At 37.5% G+C, this 19,914-nt stretch overlaps 1 protein-coding gene across 2 annotated transcripts in view; it reads right to left on the bottom strand.

Moving 5' to 3' along the window:
- The window catches only part of UBE3C (ubiquitin protein ligase E3C), a 551,478-nt gene that overhangs the window by 34,152 nt on the left and 497,412 nt on the right, over positions 1-19,914 (bottom strand). For both annotated transcript variants that reach the window (XM_053713824.1, XM_053713825.1), the window contains exons 22-23: positions 17,948-18,014; positions 804-934 (exon numbers count right to left, since the gene is read on the bottom strand). In XM_053713824.1, the coding sequence (XP_053569799.1) occupies positions 804-934; positions 17,948-18,014 (198 nt within the window). The remainder of the gene's footprint in view (positions 1-803; positions 935-17,947; positions 18,015-19,914) is intronic.

Below are 19,914 nucleotides of genomic sequence, written 5' to 3'. Positions count from 1 at the left end.
GCCAGGAGTTGAATATCCCACTAGTAATTGGAATGACGTTGTGGACTCTCCATGCCATAGGAAAGAATTAACATTTTATCATGTTTAATTACTGCTCCTTCATATGACATAAATTATGTAAAGTTTACTATCCTTTCAAGGAAGAATATCATCAAAATAAAGCTATGTAGTTGAGATGCCAGCCTCCCATAAAAGGGATATGAAAACAGATTTTTTTTTTCCATTCATGATTCAGAAAGTGTACAAATGGAAAAAAAACCCATTTTTTTTCCAATTGACTTCTATTATTTTGTTCTCTTAGTATTCTCTATTGAAAAGCATGTGAGCAGGCTAGGGAGCATGCATGTGTGGAGCACTACATGGCAGTAGTTATGCAAGAATCCTTTTTACATTGGGCAAACACTGCTGCCACCTAAAGCTCAATAGTATTCTTGCAAAACTGCTGCCATATAGTTCTCTACACGTGCACACTACCTACCTAGGTACTCTCATGATAACAAATTAAATTTGATAATGGAAAATTAGATATTTTTTTTTTTATATATGGTACGCTCCATCTGAATCATGAAAGAAAACAATGGCTTTAACGTTCCTAAAGACCAAACAGAGTTTAAAAACAAAAAAAAACAAGAGGACATCTGGAATTAAAGAACTGCAAATGATACATTCTAAAGAGATTGTAAAGTTCCTTCATGAAACTCACAAGGCAAAATAAAGGCAGATTTCTTATACTATTCATATGATAGAGTTTGCATAATACATCCTTACATCTCTAAATAAAAGTCAGACATCTAGAGACTTACTTTAAACCCTAGTAACGGTGGTCGAGAACAGCTGGTCACAAATTTCAGTAGTTTTCTTTTTCCTTCTTCTGTAAAGTTTTCAACAACTCTCCAAAAGATTTTTATCACAGGGTGGTCAGCAGAGTATCCTCCTGAATTAAAGAGACACCAATGTGAACAGTTTAAAAATTCAACTTACAACAATGCGACAGATCTGCTGATGGTTTAACATACAAAGACTGCTTAAAAAGCGCAATAATTCTTTAAAAGCATTAAATATTTGAATGACTGAATTTACTATGCGATTAACAAAGCCTTGCAGCTCCAAAGCAGAAAGACACTGGTCAGTGGGGGTAAATGTGAATGCCAACCCTGATTATATATAGCACAAATTTCACATCTACAGCACTATTGATTCGGTAAAACTTTTAATGAGGCATACACACAAGCAAAAAACAAAAGCGATGTTTCTGGCTCACACGCCCTTAATCATGCATGGTTTTTGTGTATACCTGTGTTACCTTTAAAGGCTGCTTCAGCAAATGAGCACACACTTAAAGTATTAACTTTAAACATAATAAAATCTATACAAACAATGAACAACTCCCCCTAGTAGATAATAATACAAAACATTTTTTTAAAAAACATTTTTATAACAGGGGATAGATACGAGACTAAGGGCGTGTGAGCCCGAAAATGTCACTTTTGTTTTTTGCTTGTCTGTATGTTTCATTAAAAGTTTTCCCAAATCAATAGTGCTGTGGACGTAAACTTTGTGCTATATATACTAAGAACCTGGCTGTGGCCCCCAGTCCAGCGTGCACTACCCAGGAGGGTTGTATCAGGTGCTGAGCTATGTTTGTTTTTCTGTGAACCCTGATTATCTGAGGGGCCTGCCAAAGAGATGCAATGCTTTATCTTTACCTAGACTTTACCTGTGTATAAACAATTCATGGGGTTAAACACAGAGTAAGCTAGGGTCAGTAATGCAAAAAATTAATGAAAGTATGCAATTGTATGTCCCTTTAATGCAGAATGCGTAAATTATGAAAACTAAAAATCGCCACAATACTAATATATTGTGTATTTCTTTTAAAGAAAGATGATCATCACCCAGTAAAAAAATTGTGAACATTTATTTTGCTGAGAATATAATATATTGATTATGCTTTACATAAATTTGCAGATGTTAATGGGTTGGCATTTAAAAACCATGATTAGCATAACATTTTCTGCAGAGCAAATTCCTTTTAACTTTTCGACTGTCCAAGAGAGTTGCTATTTTACTGTGTGACACCGCTCTCTGGCAGCCAAGGGGTTAAAGGGAGATTCCAGGCAAAAACATGAATTTATCAGGTAAGTTTTTACATAAATTATTTCTTTCATAGTGGCAAGAGTTCATGAGCTAGTGACATATGTGATATACATTCCTACCAGGAGGGGGCAAAGTTTCCCAAACCTCAAAATGTCTATAAATACACCTCCCACTACACACATACTTCAGTTTGTAAAAAAGCTTACAAAAAAGAGGAACTGGAAAAAATTAATGTGCTTTTATACCAAAAAATCATAAACAACAAAAAAGGGTGGGTCTCAGACTCTTGTCAATATGAAAGAAATTAATTTATCAGGTAAGTTCTTACATAAATTATGTTTTCTTTCATGTAAGTGGCAAGAGTCCATGAGCTAGTGACGTATGGGATACAATACCCAAGATGTGGAAATCCACAGAGTCACTAGAGAGGGAGGGATAAAATAAAAACGGCTACTTCCGTTGAAAAAATTAAATCAAAATAATACGTTTTCTTAAATTTAAAAAAACTCAAATTATAGGCAAACAGAATCAAACTGAGACAGCTGCCTACCAAAGACTGCATCTGAAGAAGCAAATACAGGTGGCCCTCGGTTTACAACGGTTCAATTTGCACCGTTTCAGAATAACAGAATTTATGCTTACCTGATAAATTACTTTCTCCAACGGTGTGTCCGGTCCACGGCGTCATCCTTACTTGTGGGATATTCTCTTCCCCAACAGGAAATGGCAAAGAGTCCCAGCAAAGCTGGCCATATAGTCCCTCCTAGGCTCCGCCCACCCCAGTCATTCGACCGACGGACAGGAGGAAATATATATAGGAGAAACCATATGGTACCGTGGTGACTGTAGTTAGAGAAAATAATTAATCAGACCTGATTAAAAAACCAGGGCGGGCCGTGGACCGGACACACCGTTGGAGAAAGTAATTTATCAGGTAAGCATAAATTCTGTTTTCTCCAACATTGGTGTGTCCGGTCCACGGCGTCATCCTTACTTGTGGGAACCAATACCAAAGCTTTAGGACACGGATGAAGGGAGGGAGCAAATCAGGTTACCTAAACGGAAGGCACCACAGCTTGCAAAACCTTTCTCCCAAAAATAGCCTCCGAAGAAGCAAAAGTATCAAATTTGTAAAATTTGGCAAAAGTGTGCAGTGAAGACCAAGTCGCTGCCTTACATATCTGGTCAACAGAAGCCTCGTTCTTGAAGGCCCATGTGGAAGCCACAGCCCTAGTGGAGTGAGCTGTGATTCTTTCAGGAGGCTGCCGTCCGGCAGTCTCATAAGCCAATCGGATAATGCTTTTAAGCCAAAAGGAAAGAGAGGTAGCAGTCGCTTTTTGACCTCTCCTTTTACCAGAATAAACAACAAACAAGGAAGATGTTTGTCTGAAATCTTTAGTAGCCTCTAAATAGAACTTTAGAGCACGGACAACGTCCAAATTGTGTAACAAACGTTCCTTCTTTGAAACTGGATTCGGACACAAAGAAGGTACAACTATCTCCTGGTTAATATTTTTGTTAGAAACAACTTTCGGAAGAAAACCAGGCTTAGTACGCAAAACCACCTTATCTGCATGGAACACCAGATAGGGCGGAGAACACTGCAGAGCAGATAACTCTGAAACTCTTCTAGCAGAAGAAATAGCAACCAAAAACAAAACTTTCCAAGATAGTAACTTAATATCTATGGAATGTAAAGGTTCAAACGGAACCCCTTGAAGAACTGAAAGAACTAGATTTACACTCCAGGGAGGAGTCAAAGGTCTGTAAACAGGCTTGATCCTAACCAGAGCCTGAACAAATGCTTGAACATCTGGCACAGCTGCCAGTCTTTTGTGCAGTAAGACAGATAAAGCAGAGATCTGTCCCTTTAGAGAACTTGCAGATAATCCTTTCTCCAAACCTTCTTGTAGAAAGGATAGAATCTTAGGAATTTTTATCTTGTTCCATGGGAATCCTCTGGATTCACACCAACAGATATATTTTTTCCATATTTTATGGTAAATTTTTCTAGTTACAGGCTTTCTAGCCTGAATCAGAGTATCTATTACAGAATCTGAAAACCCACGCTTTGATAAAATCAAGCGTTCAATCTCCAAGCCGTCAGTTGGAGGGAAACCAGATTCGGATGTTCGAATGGACCCTGAACAAGAAGGTCCTGTCTCAAAGGTAGCTTCCATGGTGGAGCTGATGACATATCAACCAGGTCTGCATACCAAGTCCTGCGTGGCCACGCAGGAGCTATCAAGATCACCGAGGCCCTCTCCTGATTGATCCTGGCTACCAGCCTGGGAATGAGAGGAAACGGTGGGAATACATAAGCTAGGTTGAAGGTCCAAGGTGCTACTAGTGCATCTACTAGGGTCGCCTTGGGATCCCTGGATCTGGACCCGTAGCAAGGGACCTTGAAGTTCTGACGAGACGCCATCAGATCCATGTCTGTAATGCCCCATAATTGAGTTATTTGGGCAAAGATTTCCGGATGGAGTTCCCACTCCCCCGGATGGAATGTCTGACGACTCAGAAAATCCGCTTCCCAATTTTCCACTCCTGGGATGTGGATCGCAGACAAGTGGCAGGAGTGATCCTCCGCCCATTGAATTATTTTGGTCACTTCTTTCATCGCCAGGGAACTCCTTGTTCCCCCCTGATGATTGATATATGCAACGGTCGTCATGTTGTCTGATTGGAACCTTATGAATTTGGCCTTTGCTAGTTGAGGCCAAGCTCTGAGAGCATTGAATATCGCTCTCAGTTCTAGAATGTTTATCGGGAGAAGAGACTCTTCCCGAGACCATAGACCCTGAGCTTTCAGGGATTCCCAGACCGCGCCCCAGCCCACCAGACTGGCGTCGGTCGTGACAATGACCCACTCTGGTCTGCGGAAGCTCATTCCCTGGGACAGATTGTCCAGGGTCAGCCACCAACGGAGTGAATCTCTGGTCTTTTGATCTACTTGAATCATCGGAGACAAGTCTGTATAATCCCCATTAAAACACCAAAAAACTCTTAACCATCTCCGTGGAGATGTTGCCTGTGCAACGGCAAAGAGAATGACTGGGGTGGGCGGAGCCTAGGAGGGACTATATGGCCAGCTTTGCTGGGACTCTTTGCCATTTCCTGTTGGGGAAGAGAATATCCCACAAGTAAGGATGACGCCGTGGACCGGACACACCAATGTTGGAGAAATCAACCTTTTTTTTCAGTCATGTGACTGCTATTGAAAAGCATTGAGAAGCAGTGCATTGATTAAAATAGCCAGTAGATGGAGCTGTCCGCTTGTGTTGCTGCAAAGATATGCCAGCCAAGCAAGCTGAAATTAATCAGTTTAACCAGACCTGAGCTATCAAGCAGCTTGCAAATGAACAAGATCTTCCTGTCTATAAATCAGTCCAGATTGGAATGCATAGAAAGAACTGTTTGCAGAAAAATGCAAGTAAAGTCTGTGTTGTGTGACTATTTTATTAGGTTTATAATGCTGTTTAGCAAATGTTTTTCTTCATTTAACTTGGTTTAATTATATATTATGTGTTGTGTGGTTATTTTATTGGGTTTATAAAGCTGTTTAGCAAATGTTTTTGTTCATTTAAAGGGACAGTATACACTCATTTTCATATAACTGCATATAATAGACACTACTATAAAGAATAAGATGCACAGATACTGATATAAAAATCCAGTATAAAACTGTTTAAAAACTTACATAGAAGCTCTCAGTTTAGCTCTGTTTAAAAGGTAGCTGGAAAGCCCACTGCAACTGGCAAATAAGACACTCCCCCTTCCCCCTTCTTTTGCATATGAAAAGACCCTTTACACAAACAGGAGCAAGCTGGAGGAGGTAGCTGACGGTATTCACATAAAACTTTAGGGCTTGGTTAGGAGTCTGAAAATCAGAGCAATGTTATTATTATTTTTTTTTTAATATATTTTTTTATTGAGGTTGTGAGATGGATTACAGCAAGTATTAATCCAGAGACAATAAACAGACAACATAAAAAAAACCAAAAAACATGTATGGTGTACCCAAGAACATAACAATGAAGTAAAGATACAGCATATCTGGGTATAGAGTCTGTACGTCCCTGGAAGAACATCAAAACAATAATTATGTGACAGGAGGCTGTGTCTGGTATTCGTATTACAAATATTATAGTTAGAGAAGTATACAACAAATATCTATATATAGTTATACTGCAAGACGTACATAACCAGTATACCACCAAAGAATAATGAAACCTCATTTTTATATTATAGAAGCAAATGTAGTCTCCACCTTGCCATTCATATAGCTACGTAATCTACAAAAATGAGAAGAGAAAAAATTAGGGCAAGTGAGAGATAGGTTGTGTTTGATCACTTTTGGATCAAGTTAGCGAGAAGGGGGAAAAGGAGTTCAGCGGGCAAGAGCCGCTCTAAATGGGGTGGGGAAGGGGATGGGGAGGGCGGAGCCTTATAAGATACCAAAATAGAAAGGTGCAGGGAGTAAATAGGGGTCATGTAATATAGCTACAGGAGTAGCCTTCAATGGAACAGCTTATTGCGTATTCATTTAATAGAGAGGGGAACAGCAGTTCAATGTGTAATACTGTCCTGCTCACGACTCCTAAATTCCCAAAAATATCATTAGGTTAAGATGGTGTGCATACTGGGGGAGGAGGCGTATTAAGAAAGGTCTTATAGTACAATATTGGGGAAGATCCAACGTACACTTCAACATGAAACATATGGAGCAGGACCAGTAATAAGAGTAGTTATGATAAATTAAATTGTCTAAAGTTGAAGGTAGATGGTGAGGGAAATAGGCAGGGGATAATTGTTAACGTATACTTTTAAGAGGAAATTCAATATTCAGTAACCTCCATTCTATACAAATCATAAGCATTGCAAGGCAAAGTAGCCTAAAAAAATTAGCTATGTCAATAATACAAAGCAGCATTGGTAAATGTTGCAGCAAAAATGTGTAAGGGTTAGTCAGGCTCAGCCCCTGAGGGAATTACACATATTTGACACAAAAAACGGTTAAGGAACCTAATGTATATATAATAGATGTATATCTTTAGCATTTTCCTGCAGCATCCCTAATAACAAGTAGGCCTCAGTGTAACCCTAGAAAAACCTAAGCATAAGTCTAAACATTAAGATAATACAGATACATAACAAGCTACAAGTATTAGTTCCATATATAACTATCAAATACATTTGGAATATATAGTGAATATGTAACATAATAAACCTTAAAAGACAAGGCACTCTAAAGTCATTAGATAGAAATAGCCATATTTAGTGGGGCAGTCACTATGCTATTTTGTGGCCTAAAAGGGGATAAGTGGCCACGCTAAAATATTTATTTCGCTTTCTGTTTAGTATATAGGTAGTGGCAGCAAGGTTATTCTTAAGATACTAGCGATCCCAGAAGTATTCTGGTAGCACATAGGGGGTATAGTGAGATGAGACTATATGCGTAACAAAAGGTATTAGGTAAATACACACAAATTGGGGCTGTGTTCTCTCAGATCGACACAAACAGCACTTCTCTAAATAAAAGTTTTAGGTAACATAGATACCATCACTATACAATAGAAGAGGGAGTGCTGGCCTAACATAGCAATGTATGAACAGAATTAACACAACTGGAAAATGCAATGAAAGCTGTGAGAAAAAAATAAAAAATAAGCAAACATATGGACTGAGCAGGGTTAATTCTAAATGACAAGGGGAAATTGGCCCTAGGATAATGAGATATACACACTACATGTGGAACATTTTACCTATATAAGGACACATTGTGGTGTGAGTCACAAATAAGAGAGTTAGGCTATGGGCCAATATGATGTAACAGTAGTCAGGCTTATGACCCTAAAGTTTAGCTAATATCATACTTATAAGATTACCCTATGCCAATCTTAGAGCTGCGCAAATACAATGGATATAAATATCATAAAATAGGGTTTTATAAACATAATAGCTCCTTTGCATGTAATTTTAACTGGTTGGTGTCATAGTGTCCGTATTTTCCAGGGTGAAAGTGTAGAGTAAGATGTCCATAAAAAACAAAACAAAAAAACCAAGAAAATAAAACTTAATTCTAATAACCAATTTTGGTCACCGTGTGTAGAAGGTCCAGAGATTAGAGTGAAAGTCTATCACCCAAGGTGTTTTGCAAAAGCCTTGTGGCAAACAGATATGGGTAGCCGAAATAATAAATGTATAGCGGCTTATAAGGCTTTTGAATTGTAACTAAAACTGTCACCCAATGCCCGCGGCTATGTATGACCCTTGACAAGGAGCGATCACTACCGACTTGGGCCTCAGCAGGCACAATTTTCTGACGAATGTGTCTCCCTTGAATCCGGATACCCCTCCAGTCAAGCCAATACCTTTGAGGCGTTGCTGAAAAAAGGCGTGCTGCTCCATAAAATCACTGATAACAGCCAATGTCTAGTTTCCATCCTGGACGTACATACCTTCCCCCAGGCTGTGAGGTGTAGTAGAGACCGGACTTAGTACAACCTTGCGTGGCGGATAAAGATAGTGACCGGTCACCTTCCAGTCTTCCACTACTACTAGCGTCAAGGGTGCGGCCCCATCCTCCCGAGTGGTATCGATATAGAGGCAGAAGGAATCTTCCCCAGCGCTTGGTGAGTGAGGTACATGCTGGGCTTTGAAATCGATCAGGTCACAGGGTAAAGATAAATGTATGCTACCCTCCGATGGCATAGTAATGGTCTCCGCAGCCTGCTCCGGGATATGGTGCTGCGTCACAATAGCTCTCACCTCATGAGACCGTTGTTTAAATGCGCTATCCATTTTGAGTTTGAACTCCTTTAAGCATTCAAGAATAGTTAGAGGGGCAACCTCCTGGTATACTGCCATTTCAGTGTCAAATAATCTGGACTCTTGCAATAGAGTACCTTAAGAGGCGAGTCACACCGGAGAGGAAGAGATGTCTGATCCGTGAGCTTGCGGCCCTCACCTCACAGCTTCACAGACGTGCTCAGATCCCAAATTCTGGTATTAAATTAACACTTCTGCTCCTTAATTGCTCTTATATAATATTTGGGAAGATTCAGGCAAATTTGGGATCTGAAATGATGTATTTAACCCCAATATTAATTCTAATAGTGGAGAGCTCTTTGGAAACACGTCTGGCTGCTTCAAAGGTTGGCTCCGCCCCAGAGCAATGTTATTTAAAAATAAGCAAAACTATACATTTAAAAAAAAAAAAACAACAACAACTTTATGGGCTATACAAATAGATCATCTACAAAACATTTATGCAAAGAAAAAATTAGTGTATAATGTCCCTTTAACTTAGTTTAATTATATATTCTGTGTTGTGTGATTATTTTATTGGGTTTATAATGCTGTTTAGCAAATGTTTTTGTTCATTTAACTTAGTTTAATGATATATTCTGTGTTGTGTGGTTATTTTATTAGGTTTATAATGCTGTTTAGCATTTAAAGTCTTCATTTCAAAGCTTTAAAAATAATGTATTAGGTGTTACTTATGCCAATTTTGAGAGGGGACTGGAACCAAACTCCCTCACTTCCCATTGACTTACATTATAAACTGTGTTTCGATTTACAACCATTCCTTCTGGAACCTAACCCCGGCGTAAACTGAGGGCTACCTGTACGTCAAAATGGTAAAATTTAGAAAATGTATGCAATGAAGACCAAGTTGCTGCTTTGCAAATCTGATCAACTGAAGCTCCATTCTTGAAAGCCCAAGAAGTGGCAACGTATCTGGTAGAATGAGCTGTGAATCTCTGAGGCGGAGACTGCCCTGTCTCCAAATAAGCCTTGTGAATCAAAAGTTTCAACCAAAAAGCCAAAGAAATGGCAGAGGCTTTCTGACCTTTCCTGGGACCATAAAAAATAACAAATAGACTAGAAGCCTTTCTGAAATCCTTAGTTGCTTCAACATAGTATTTCAAAGCTCTTACCCACATCCAAAGAATGTAGAGATCTTTCAAGAGGATTCTTAGGATTAGGACACAAAGAAAGAACAACAAATTCACAACTTTAGCCAAAAATTTAAACAAAGTCAGTAAAACTGCTTTATCTTGATGAAATATCAGATAAGGAGACTCACAAGAGAGACGACAATTCAGAAACTCTTCTAGCAGAAGAGATAGCCAAAAGAAATAACACTTTCCAAGAAAGTAGTTTAATATCCAAAGAATGCATAGGCTCAAAAGGAGGAGCCGGCAAAATCCTTAAAACCAAATTAAGACTCCAAGGAGGAGAAATTTACTTAATAACAGGTTTGATATGAACCAAAGCCTGAACAAAACAGTGAATATCAGGAAGTTTAGCAATCTTTCTATGAAATAAGACATAAAGAGCAGAGATTTGTCCCTTCAAAGTATTTACAGATAAACCCTTATCCAAAACATCCTAAAGAAACTGTAAAATCCGAGGAATTCTAAAAGAATGCCAAGAAAATTTATGAGAGGAGCACCATGAAATATAGGTCTTTTCCAAACCCGATAATAAATATTCCTCGAAACAGACTTACGAGCCTGTAACATAGTGTCAGTTACTGAGTCAGAGAAACCTCTATGACTAAGAAATAAGCATTCAATTTCCATACCATTAAATTTAGAGATTTGAGATTCTGATGGAAAAACGGCCCTTGAGACAGAAGGTCTGGCCTTAAAGGAAGTGGCCAAGGCTGGCAATTGGACATCCGGACAAGATCCGCATACTAGAACCTGTGAGGCAATGCAGAACCCTGTTCGTCCTCCAGGAAGGACGAACAAATGAGGCCCCTTGAATAATCTGATGATGGTCTAACCACCAAGACAGAGAGAGTTGAATGTTGGGATTTAAGTATATCAATTGTGATAGAGTATAATCCCTGGACCATTCAGCATGTAAAACTGCAGAGGTCTCATATGAAAAAGAGGAAAGGGGATCGCGTCCGATGCTGTAGTCATAAGACCTAAAACTTCCATGTACATAGCCACTGAAGGGAATAATCAAGACTGAAGATTTAGACAAGCTAAAACCAATTTCATTTGCCTCTTCTCTGTTAAAGAGTCATGGACACTGAATCTATCTGGAAACCTAAAAAAGGTAACCTTTGTTTGAAGAATCAAGAAACTCTTTTTATAAATTGATCCTCCAACCATGCCTTTGAAGAAACCACACTAGTTGTTTTGTGTGAGATTCTGCTAAATGAAAAGACTGAGCTAGTACCAAGATATCGTCCAAATAAGGAAACACCACAATATCCTGCTCTCTGATTACAGATAGAAAGGCACCGAGAATCTTCGAAAAAAGATTCTTGGAGCTGTTGCTAGGCCAAATGGAAGAGCAACAAACTGGTAATGCTTGTCTAGAAAAGAGAATCTGAGAAACCGATAGTGGTGTGGATGAATTGGAATATGAAGATAAGCATCCTGTAAGTCTATTGTGGACATAAAATGCCTTTGCTGAATCCTGTAAGCCTATTGTGGACATAAAATGCCTTTGCTGAACAAAAGGCAGAGTAGTCCTTATAGTCACCATCTTGAAAGTTGGGACTCTTACAAAACGATTTAAAAGTTTCAGATCCAGAACTTGTCTGAAAGAATTCTCTTTCTTTGGGACAATGAATATATTTGAATAAAACCCCAAACCCTGTTCCTGTAGAAGAACTGGAATAATTACCCCTGAAAGCTCTAGATCTGAAACAGATTTCAGAAAAGCTTGAGCTTTCACAGGATTTGTTGGAACATGAGAAAGAATCTTCTCATGTGAGGCCTTATTCTGAAACCTATTCAATACCCTTGAGACACAATATTCTGAATCCAATGATTCTAAAAAGAACCTGACCAAATTTCCTTAAACAATTTCAATTTGCCCCCCACCAGCTGAACTGGATTGAGGGGCGCACATTCATGCAGTCTTGAGGGCTGGATTTGGTCTTTCATAAGGCTTGGTTTTATTCCAATTTGAAGATGGTTTCCAATTGGAACCAGAGGCCTTAGGGGAAGGAGTAGGATTTTGTTCCTTATTCTGACGAAAGGAACGAAAACGATTAGGAGCCTTAAAATTTACCCTTAGATTTTTTTATCTGGAGGTAAAAAAACTCCCTTCCCTCCAGTAATAGTAAAACAAATAGAATCCAATTGAGAACCAAATACATTCTTACCCTGGAAAGATAGAGATAGTAATCTGTCAGCATTCCAAGATTTAAGCCATAAAGCTCTTCTGGCTAAAATAGCTAAAGACATAGATTTAACATCGATTTTAATAATGTCAAATATAGCATCACAAATGAAATGAAATGATTAGCATGTTGAAGCAGAAGAATAATGCTAAACTATCCAACTAAAAAGTTGAAGCAGCAGCCACATCAGCCATAGAAATAGCAGGTCTAAGAATATAGCCAGAATATAAATATGCTCTTCTAAGATAATATTCAATCGTCCTATCTAAAGGATCCTTAAAGGAAGTACTATCTTCCATAGGAATAATAGTACCTTTGGCAAGAGTGAAAATAGCTCCATCAACCTTAGGAACTTTTTCCAAAAACTCTAAATTAGCCACAGGTAAAGGATACGACTTCTTAAACCTAGAAGAAGGATTGAAAGAAGAACCAGGCTTAGACCATTCTTTAGAAATCATATCAGAAACAGCATCTGGAACAGGAAAAACATCAGGTGCAACCTTAAAAGGTTTAAAAACAATATTTAAACGTTTACTGGCTTTATTATCAAGAGGACTAGAATCTTCAATACCCAAAGTAACCAGAACTTCCTTCAATAAAGAACCAAAATAATCGATTGGTCAATTTCAGAATCTGAATCAGGATCTTCTGAACCAGAAGAATCCTCTTTAGCAGAAGATATTTTAGTATGCTGTCGGTCAATATGAATTTCATCAGAATTATGAGAATTTTTTTTAAAGACCTTTTACGTTTATTTGAAGGTGGAATAGCAGACATAGCCTTATCTATAGCTGCAGCAATATAATTCTTTACATCTGCAGGAAAATCAGGTACTTTAGATGTTGAAGGAACAACAGACGATGTATTAGTACTAATAGAAACATTATCAGCATGCAAAAGCTTATCATGACAGATGCCACATAATTGGGCTAAAGAAATAACATCAGTTAATTTACAAGAGACACGCCTAGCTTTGGTAGAACTGTGTTCAGGCAGTATGGTTTCTACAGCAACATCAGAGGCAGGATCAGAATGAGACATCTTGCAAAATGTAAAAAAGAAAAAAACAAAATTTAAACAAAATATCCAATTTCCTCATATAGCAGTTTCAGGAATGGGGAAAAAATGCTTATGCTAAAGTAAGATGCAAAAAAATAAATAAAAATAAGCATCATAGCTCTTAATATAAAGAGAACGAGAAGCATTAAAGAGGGCTAATATACAAAAACGTTTTTTTTAGCGCCAAGTATGAAGCATGATGCAAAAAGGAAGTTAAAATTTTTTTGCCACCAAAGCTAACATAAGGAAATGACGTAACTCACGTCATAATAAGCGTGACTTTGCACCCAAACAACTTGTGTCCAGAAAGACGCAGGAAATGACAAAACTTACGTCACAGACGCAATTTCACGGCCAATTTTTTTTCGCGCCAAGGACGACGCCATAAAAAACGGCATTTTGCGTCCCCGCGAGCCTAGTTTGCCCACGAAAATTTGGAAACAAAGTCAAATTTGAAAGAACCTGGAACCCCAGGTAAGCAAAAAAATTATAAATAATCTTCCCAAACATAAATTCCATACTGAAACAGTCTGCAGAAAAGGGAAATATACAAAGACCTGACTCTTGGCAAACATAATCAAATACATATATTTAAAACTTTATAACATAAAGCGCCAAACATAGCTGAGAGTGTCTTAAAAAATGAAACATACTTACCAGAGACACCCATGCGCATATAGCAGACAGCCAAACCAGTACTGAAACATATCAGCAGAGGTAATGGTAGAGGAGTATAATGTTGAAAAGGGAGGCAAGGAATGAATCCCTGTGACCGATTACAAAGAGCCTTTGAAAGGATTTCCCATGGGTGAAACATGCAATACTCCCTTCACATCCCTCTGACAAGCACTGTACTCTGAGAGGAATTGGGCTTCAAAATGCTTAGAAGCGCCTTTCACAGAATAAAATCAAGCACAACTTGCTTCACCACCTCCACAGGGAGGCAAAGTTTGTAAAACTGTGGTATGTGTGTGGTGGGAGGTGTATTATTGGCATTTTGAGGTTTGAAAAACTTTGCCCCCTCCTGGTAGGAATGTATATACCATACGTCACTAGCTCATAGACTCTTGCCTCTTATATGAAAGAAATTGCAATACACACAGGTGCATTTCAGTTTTGAATAGATTTTTTTTTACTTTAGACATATGAATTAGAAAAAATGCTTCTAGTAAATGCTATAGATGTTTCAAGAGTGTACTTATGTATGCTTTGTGCACAATTTTAAACAAAGCATTTACCCAGAAAGCCTAAGGTGCTTGTACCACCTGGTGGTGATTTAATTTACATAATTGCTGACATGAAACAAGCCCCTTTGGTACTCTGAGCAGCTACAGTATTTAAAAGGAACATAGAACCATTTTTTCATTCATGATTCAGATATAACTTTTTTAAACAACTTTCCAATATACTTATTTTATCAAATTTGCTTCATTTTCTTTGTATCCTTTTTTAAGCAGCATAAATCCACTACTGGGAGCTAGCTGAACACAGGTAAACCAATGAAAAGAGGCCTATATATGCGGTCACCAATCAGCAACTAGATCCCTGTAGTGCATTGCTGCTCCTGAGCTTACCTATGTATACTTTTCAACAAAGGATACCAAAAAAAATAAGCAAATTAGATAACTGAGTAAACTGAAAATGTGTATAAATTGCATGCTCTACCTGAATCATGAAATAAATTTTTGGGGTTTTATGTCCCTTTAAAATGTTGGTGCACTGATAATATCTGGCATCAAATAATGGAAATCCAGCGAACCATCTTGAAAGCATAAACTTCTTTATTAGACATCAGGTACAAAACAATAAATCTACATAAAAAAGATAAAAATAGCAAGTGCCATCAGATCAAGCCGTAGCCGGTCTTACGCGTTTCGGCTAGAAATGCCTTAATCATAGACCATGCAGCTACATCCGGTGTTAACCCTTATATAGTCACAAAGAAATTAGTAATCAAGGATTAACAGCTGTTTATGGACATTGTGTGCTATTCAGACATGACAAAATGTATACATATATACAGACTGAAAGATACTATTCTAGTAACACTGGGGGATTAAATAATCATAATAAACCACTAGCTAAGGTAAAAAGTTCCATCTAGAATACGGACACTTCATAATTTAAATACAGGTTTAGATAAGTTAAGAAACATTAGTAACTGCTTATGCCTATAATTAGGATCCAGGGCGATAAACCTACTTATCCCTAGAATAGCACTGCTAACAGTACTTCGTAGCACATAAAAGGAAGGAAAGCCTTATTATATATTAGTTACCTCCTAGAATAAATTTAATTCTCCACTGCTAGTAATAGGCTTGCTAGCTTTATGTATAGTGTGGTCCCCAGTGCTAACATATTAAAGTACATATATGTTTATATACTAAACTGGTTCTAAACCGTAAAAAAGTGACCTAATGAACTAAATGCCTTCGCTATATGGAATGGTGTTAGCCAAGTTAGCCTCTATTAGTTGAATAATAAATGTTCTATACACCCTATCCACCAAGTGTGGCACTGTTTAGTGCACTTAGAAACAGAGAAAGAGAAGGAAAGAGAGAGAAAAAAAGAAAAAGAAAGAGAAAAAGACAAAGAGAAGGGAGAAAAAAGAAAAGAGAAAAGAATACTATGGTACTTTAGAACTGCCAATGATTAATTATATCCCCTGTGGCATTAAATCCTTGTGGACGTCTTGTCCGCAGGGTGAAAATCCAAAATGCCTCCCTGTGTAATAGTTTAGCAGTTCTATCTCCCCCTCGCTGAGTATTTCTGATGAATTCAATAACTTGCCATCTAAAAGTTTTGACCACTTTATGATGTATTGTTATGAAGTGATGGACCAGATCAGAGACATCTATATCTTTTTCGATATTGTTCAGGTGTTCTCTGATCCGGAACCTCACCTCACGGGTCGTACACCCCACATATTGTTTGTTACACTCAGTGCACTCTGCTACATATATAACATATGTGGTTCTACAGTTTGTGCAATTAGAGAGAAGAAACACCCTTTGTGTGACCCTGGACTGAAAACGATTGGTCACATATGTGTGGCTACAAGCAATACAGGCCGTGAAATGGCATTTAAAATGACCTTTTACTGAAAGCCAGCTACTCCCACTCATTTATGGTTTCTTAAGCACGCTGGGGGCTAAGATGTTACCAATGGTTCGACCTCTTTTAGGGACAAAATTGCAGCCCTCCTCCACAATGTTTTTGAGACTCTGATCACCCATAAGCACTGCAAAGTGTTTCTCTATAATACCACAAATTTCACTGAATTGTGGGCTAAAGGTAGTAGTGAAAGTAGGTCTGTTTAAATTAAAAGACTCATTCTGACTTAGGACTCATTCTTTAGGAGCATGCTGGACCGCTCCATTCTATTAACCTCTAGCTATATTTCAAAATGCTAACACTAAACAGTGATAACTTATTAGAAGTATTTTTGTCAATATATATATATATATATATATATATTATAAATATGTTCTATACACAGATGTAATTCATCTACGCGCATTTCACTTTTGACCAGAATGTCCCCTAAAGAGAGGATGACACAATATTAAAAGTAGGGGTTATTAGTTTTGCACAAAAACAAGTTGGTTGTAGTTGTTTATAAACATACAGGAGATACACACTCAAACTCCTAAAGATATATTTGTAATTCTAATTTAGGAACAGTTTAGTTTCATACTTTGAAACAAATTTGATATTACTATTTCACTAGTTGTCTAGAAATAAATTAGATTGAGTGGTATTTCTCTCTTGGCTTGAAATTATTCCCCCTGACTCAGGGTTGGATTTACAGCCCAGGTGCCTGTAGGCCCCACGCACACCCTGCTCATCGATGTGCTGGTGACCTTTAAGGGACATGAAACCTACACTTTTTCTTTCATGATTCAGATAGAGAATACAATTTTAAACAACTTTTCAATTTACTTCTATTATTTAATTTGCTTTCTTACCTTGTTATCCTTTGCTGAAAGGTCTATCTAGGCAAGCTTAGGAGCAGCAAAGAACCTAGGTTCTAGCTGCTGATTGGTGGTTGCATTTCTATACTGATTGTCATTGGTTCACCCATGTGTTCACTTAGAAACCAGTAGTGCATTGCTGCTCCTTCAACAAATGATACCAAGAGAATGAAACAAATTAGATAATAGAAGCAAATTAGAAAGTTGTTTAAAATTGTATTCTCTATCTGAATCATAAAATAAAAATTTGAGGTTTCATGACCCTTGAACAAAGATGGCACGGCCGTTAAATAAAAGCACTGTGACCATTTTTGTTAAGGTCGTTGCAAGCATTGCGCATGCGAAGCGAAGCCGAATTCCACACATGCGTAATACCCATGGCAACTTAAAGGGCCAGTATACACACAAAAAAATTTGGGCTAATTTAATAAAACGCCGCTCATGCACAGTGCTGTTATTAGTTAAGGTTGTCTGAAACATTTTTGGGATTTTATGTCCCTTTAACCAGTATTTTATGACCAGTATTTATAATAGTCCGAGACAGGCTCCCCTCTAAGGAGGGTGCCTGTAGGCGCATGACTACTCTGCCTTATTATAAATCTGGCTCTGCCCTGACTGGTTAACTGTAGTGACCACTTCGAGCCCTGCTAATACATACCTGAATAGTTAGTGAATGCCTTCAGGTCTTCAAGGCAGATCGGAATCTGTGCACCAGAAATCAAGACCTAAAGGCAAAAAGTTTTAAAACATTTTGTTTTGCTGTTAACATTTACACCATTTAAATGGTCAAATTTGACTACATATTTATTGTTTACATAAAAGTAGTGATTTAATTGATTTTGCTTATCTAGACTACTGTTCTATATTCTTTATTAGAATGTTTCTACACTTGACATATGGTCAGATGGTTATTTACAAATTCAGGAACATGTCTGAAGCCAATTAGGATCGCATGCACGAGCAATATTTGGAAGTGGAAAATACACCTCCTTTATTCAGTTTCTTAAAACAGTTCATTTGTTATTTTCCTTTTGAAGTTTTGAATAAGACTGATAGGGCCCCATAGACTAGAAACCCTTGCTATAGAGTAGAGTGGAGTTCTATTTAGAGTGCAAATGAGCAAAATACACTTATTTTTAAGTATATTATAAGCAGTGATCAAACAGAAAATACATTTGAGATCTACAAAATTAATTATATGGATGGATTAATCTTAGATTTTTGCTTCTTTGGAGTGTTTAGTGAACCTATAATTTATTTGCAGATATTTTTTATGGAGACTCTTCCAATAAAACAAAAGGCTGGTATTTGTAAAGGCGTACTGCAGCACAAATGTAGCATTCTAACCTAATGTTATTACATTAGTCTCAGTAAGATAATGTTAATACTGGATACATCAGTGAAATACATTAAAAGAGCAGTCTAGTCAAAATTAAACTTTTGTGATTCAGATAGGGCATGTAATTTTAAACAACTTTCCAATTTACATTTTGCTTTGTTCTCTTAGTATTCTTTTTTGAAAGCTAAACTTATGTAGGCTCAAATGCTAATTTTAAAAGTCCTTGAAGGTTGCCTCTTATCTCAGTGCATTTTGACAGTTTTTCACATTCAGACAGAGCTAGTTCATATGTGATATATATATATATAAAAAATATAACGTTGTACTTACTCCCGTGGAGTTATTTATGAGTCAGCACTGATTGGTTAAAATGCATGTCTGTCAAAAGAACTGCGATAAGGGGGTAGTCTGCAGAGGCTTAGATACAAGGTAATAATTAAGGTAAAAAGTATATTACTATAACCGTGTTGGTTATTGAAAACTAGGGAATGGGTAATAAAGGAATTGTCTATCTTTTTAAACAATAAACATTTTCAAGTAGACTGTCCCTTTAAAGGGCCATAATACCCACATTTTTAAACACTTGAAAGTGATGCAGCATAGCTGTAAAAAGCTGATTAGAAAATATCACCTGAACATCTCTATGTAAAAAAGAAATATATTTTACCTCAAAAGTTCCTCAGTAGCCACCTCCCATTGTAAAGGATTTCTAAGCAGCATTTTAGTGTGTCTGTCCTGGGACAACTGAAAGGATGAGCTTCGTGCACTCTCATATTATTTCACCAATCAGGTAAAGGAAGCTTACTATGAAATCTCATGAGAGTTAAGTCAAATCTCATGAGATCACAGTAAGAGTTCATGACCTCAGCACTGCTGATGCTGATTGGCTGCTGTTCATTTCTTAATTTTTTTAATTTTCTTACCTGCAGCTGGGAACAGCTGAGTATAACTTTTTTACACTGAACTTACTCTGCTGAGCTGAGGAAATTGTGAGGTAAAATATCTTCCTTTTTTACATAGAGATGCTCAGGTGATATTTTCCTGTCAGCTTTTTACAGTTATACTGCATCAGTTTCAAGTGATTTAGCATATGAGTATTATGTCCCTTTAACTATCTTCCTCAACAGGATGATAAGAAATCAAAAATACCAACTTTTGTTAGGATGTATTTTCTTGTGAGCGATAAAATACATTTTTCTCTTAAATAACCCGTTACTGGGAAATATTTGAAAGATTACAGATAGCATTTCTCTATTTTATTGAATATAAATGAGCTATTTTTTGTA

This window comes from Bombina bombina, chromosome 5, assembly GCF_027579735.1.
Source record: "Bombina bombina isolate aBomBom1 chromosome 5, aBomBom1.pri, whole genome shotgun sequence".
NCBI classification, from domain to species: Eukaryota; Metazoa; Chordata; class Amphibia; order Anura; family Bombinatoridae; genus Bombina; species Bombina bombina.
This window is presented reverse-complemented; position numbering and strand designations above follow the sequence as displayed.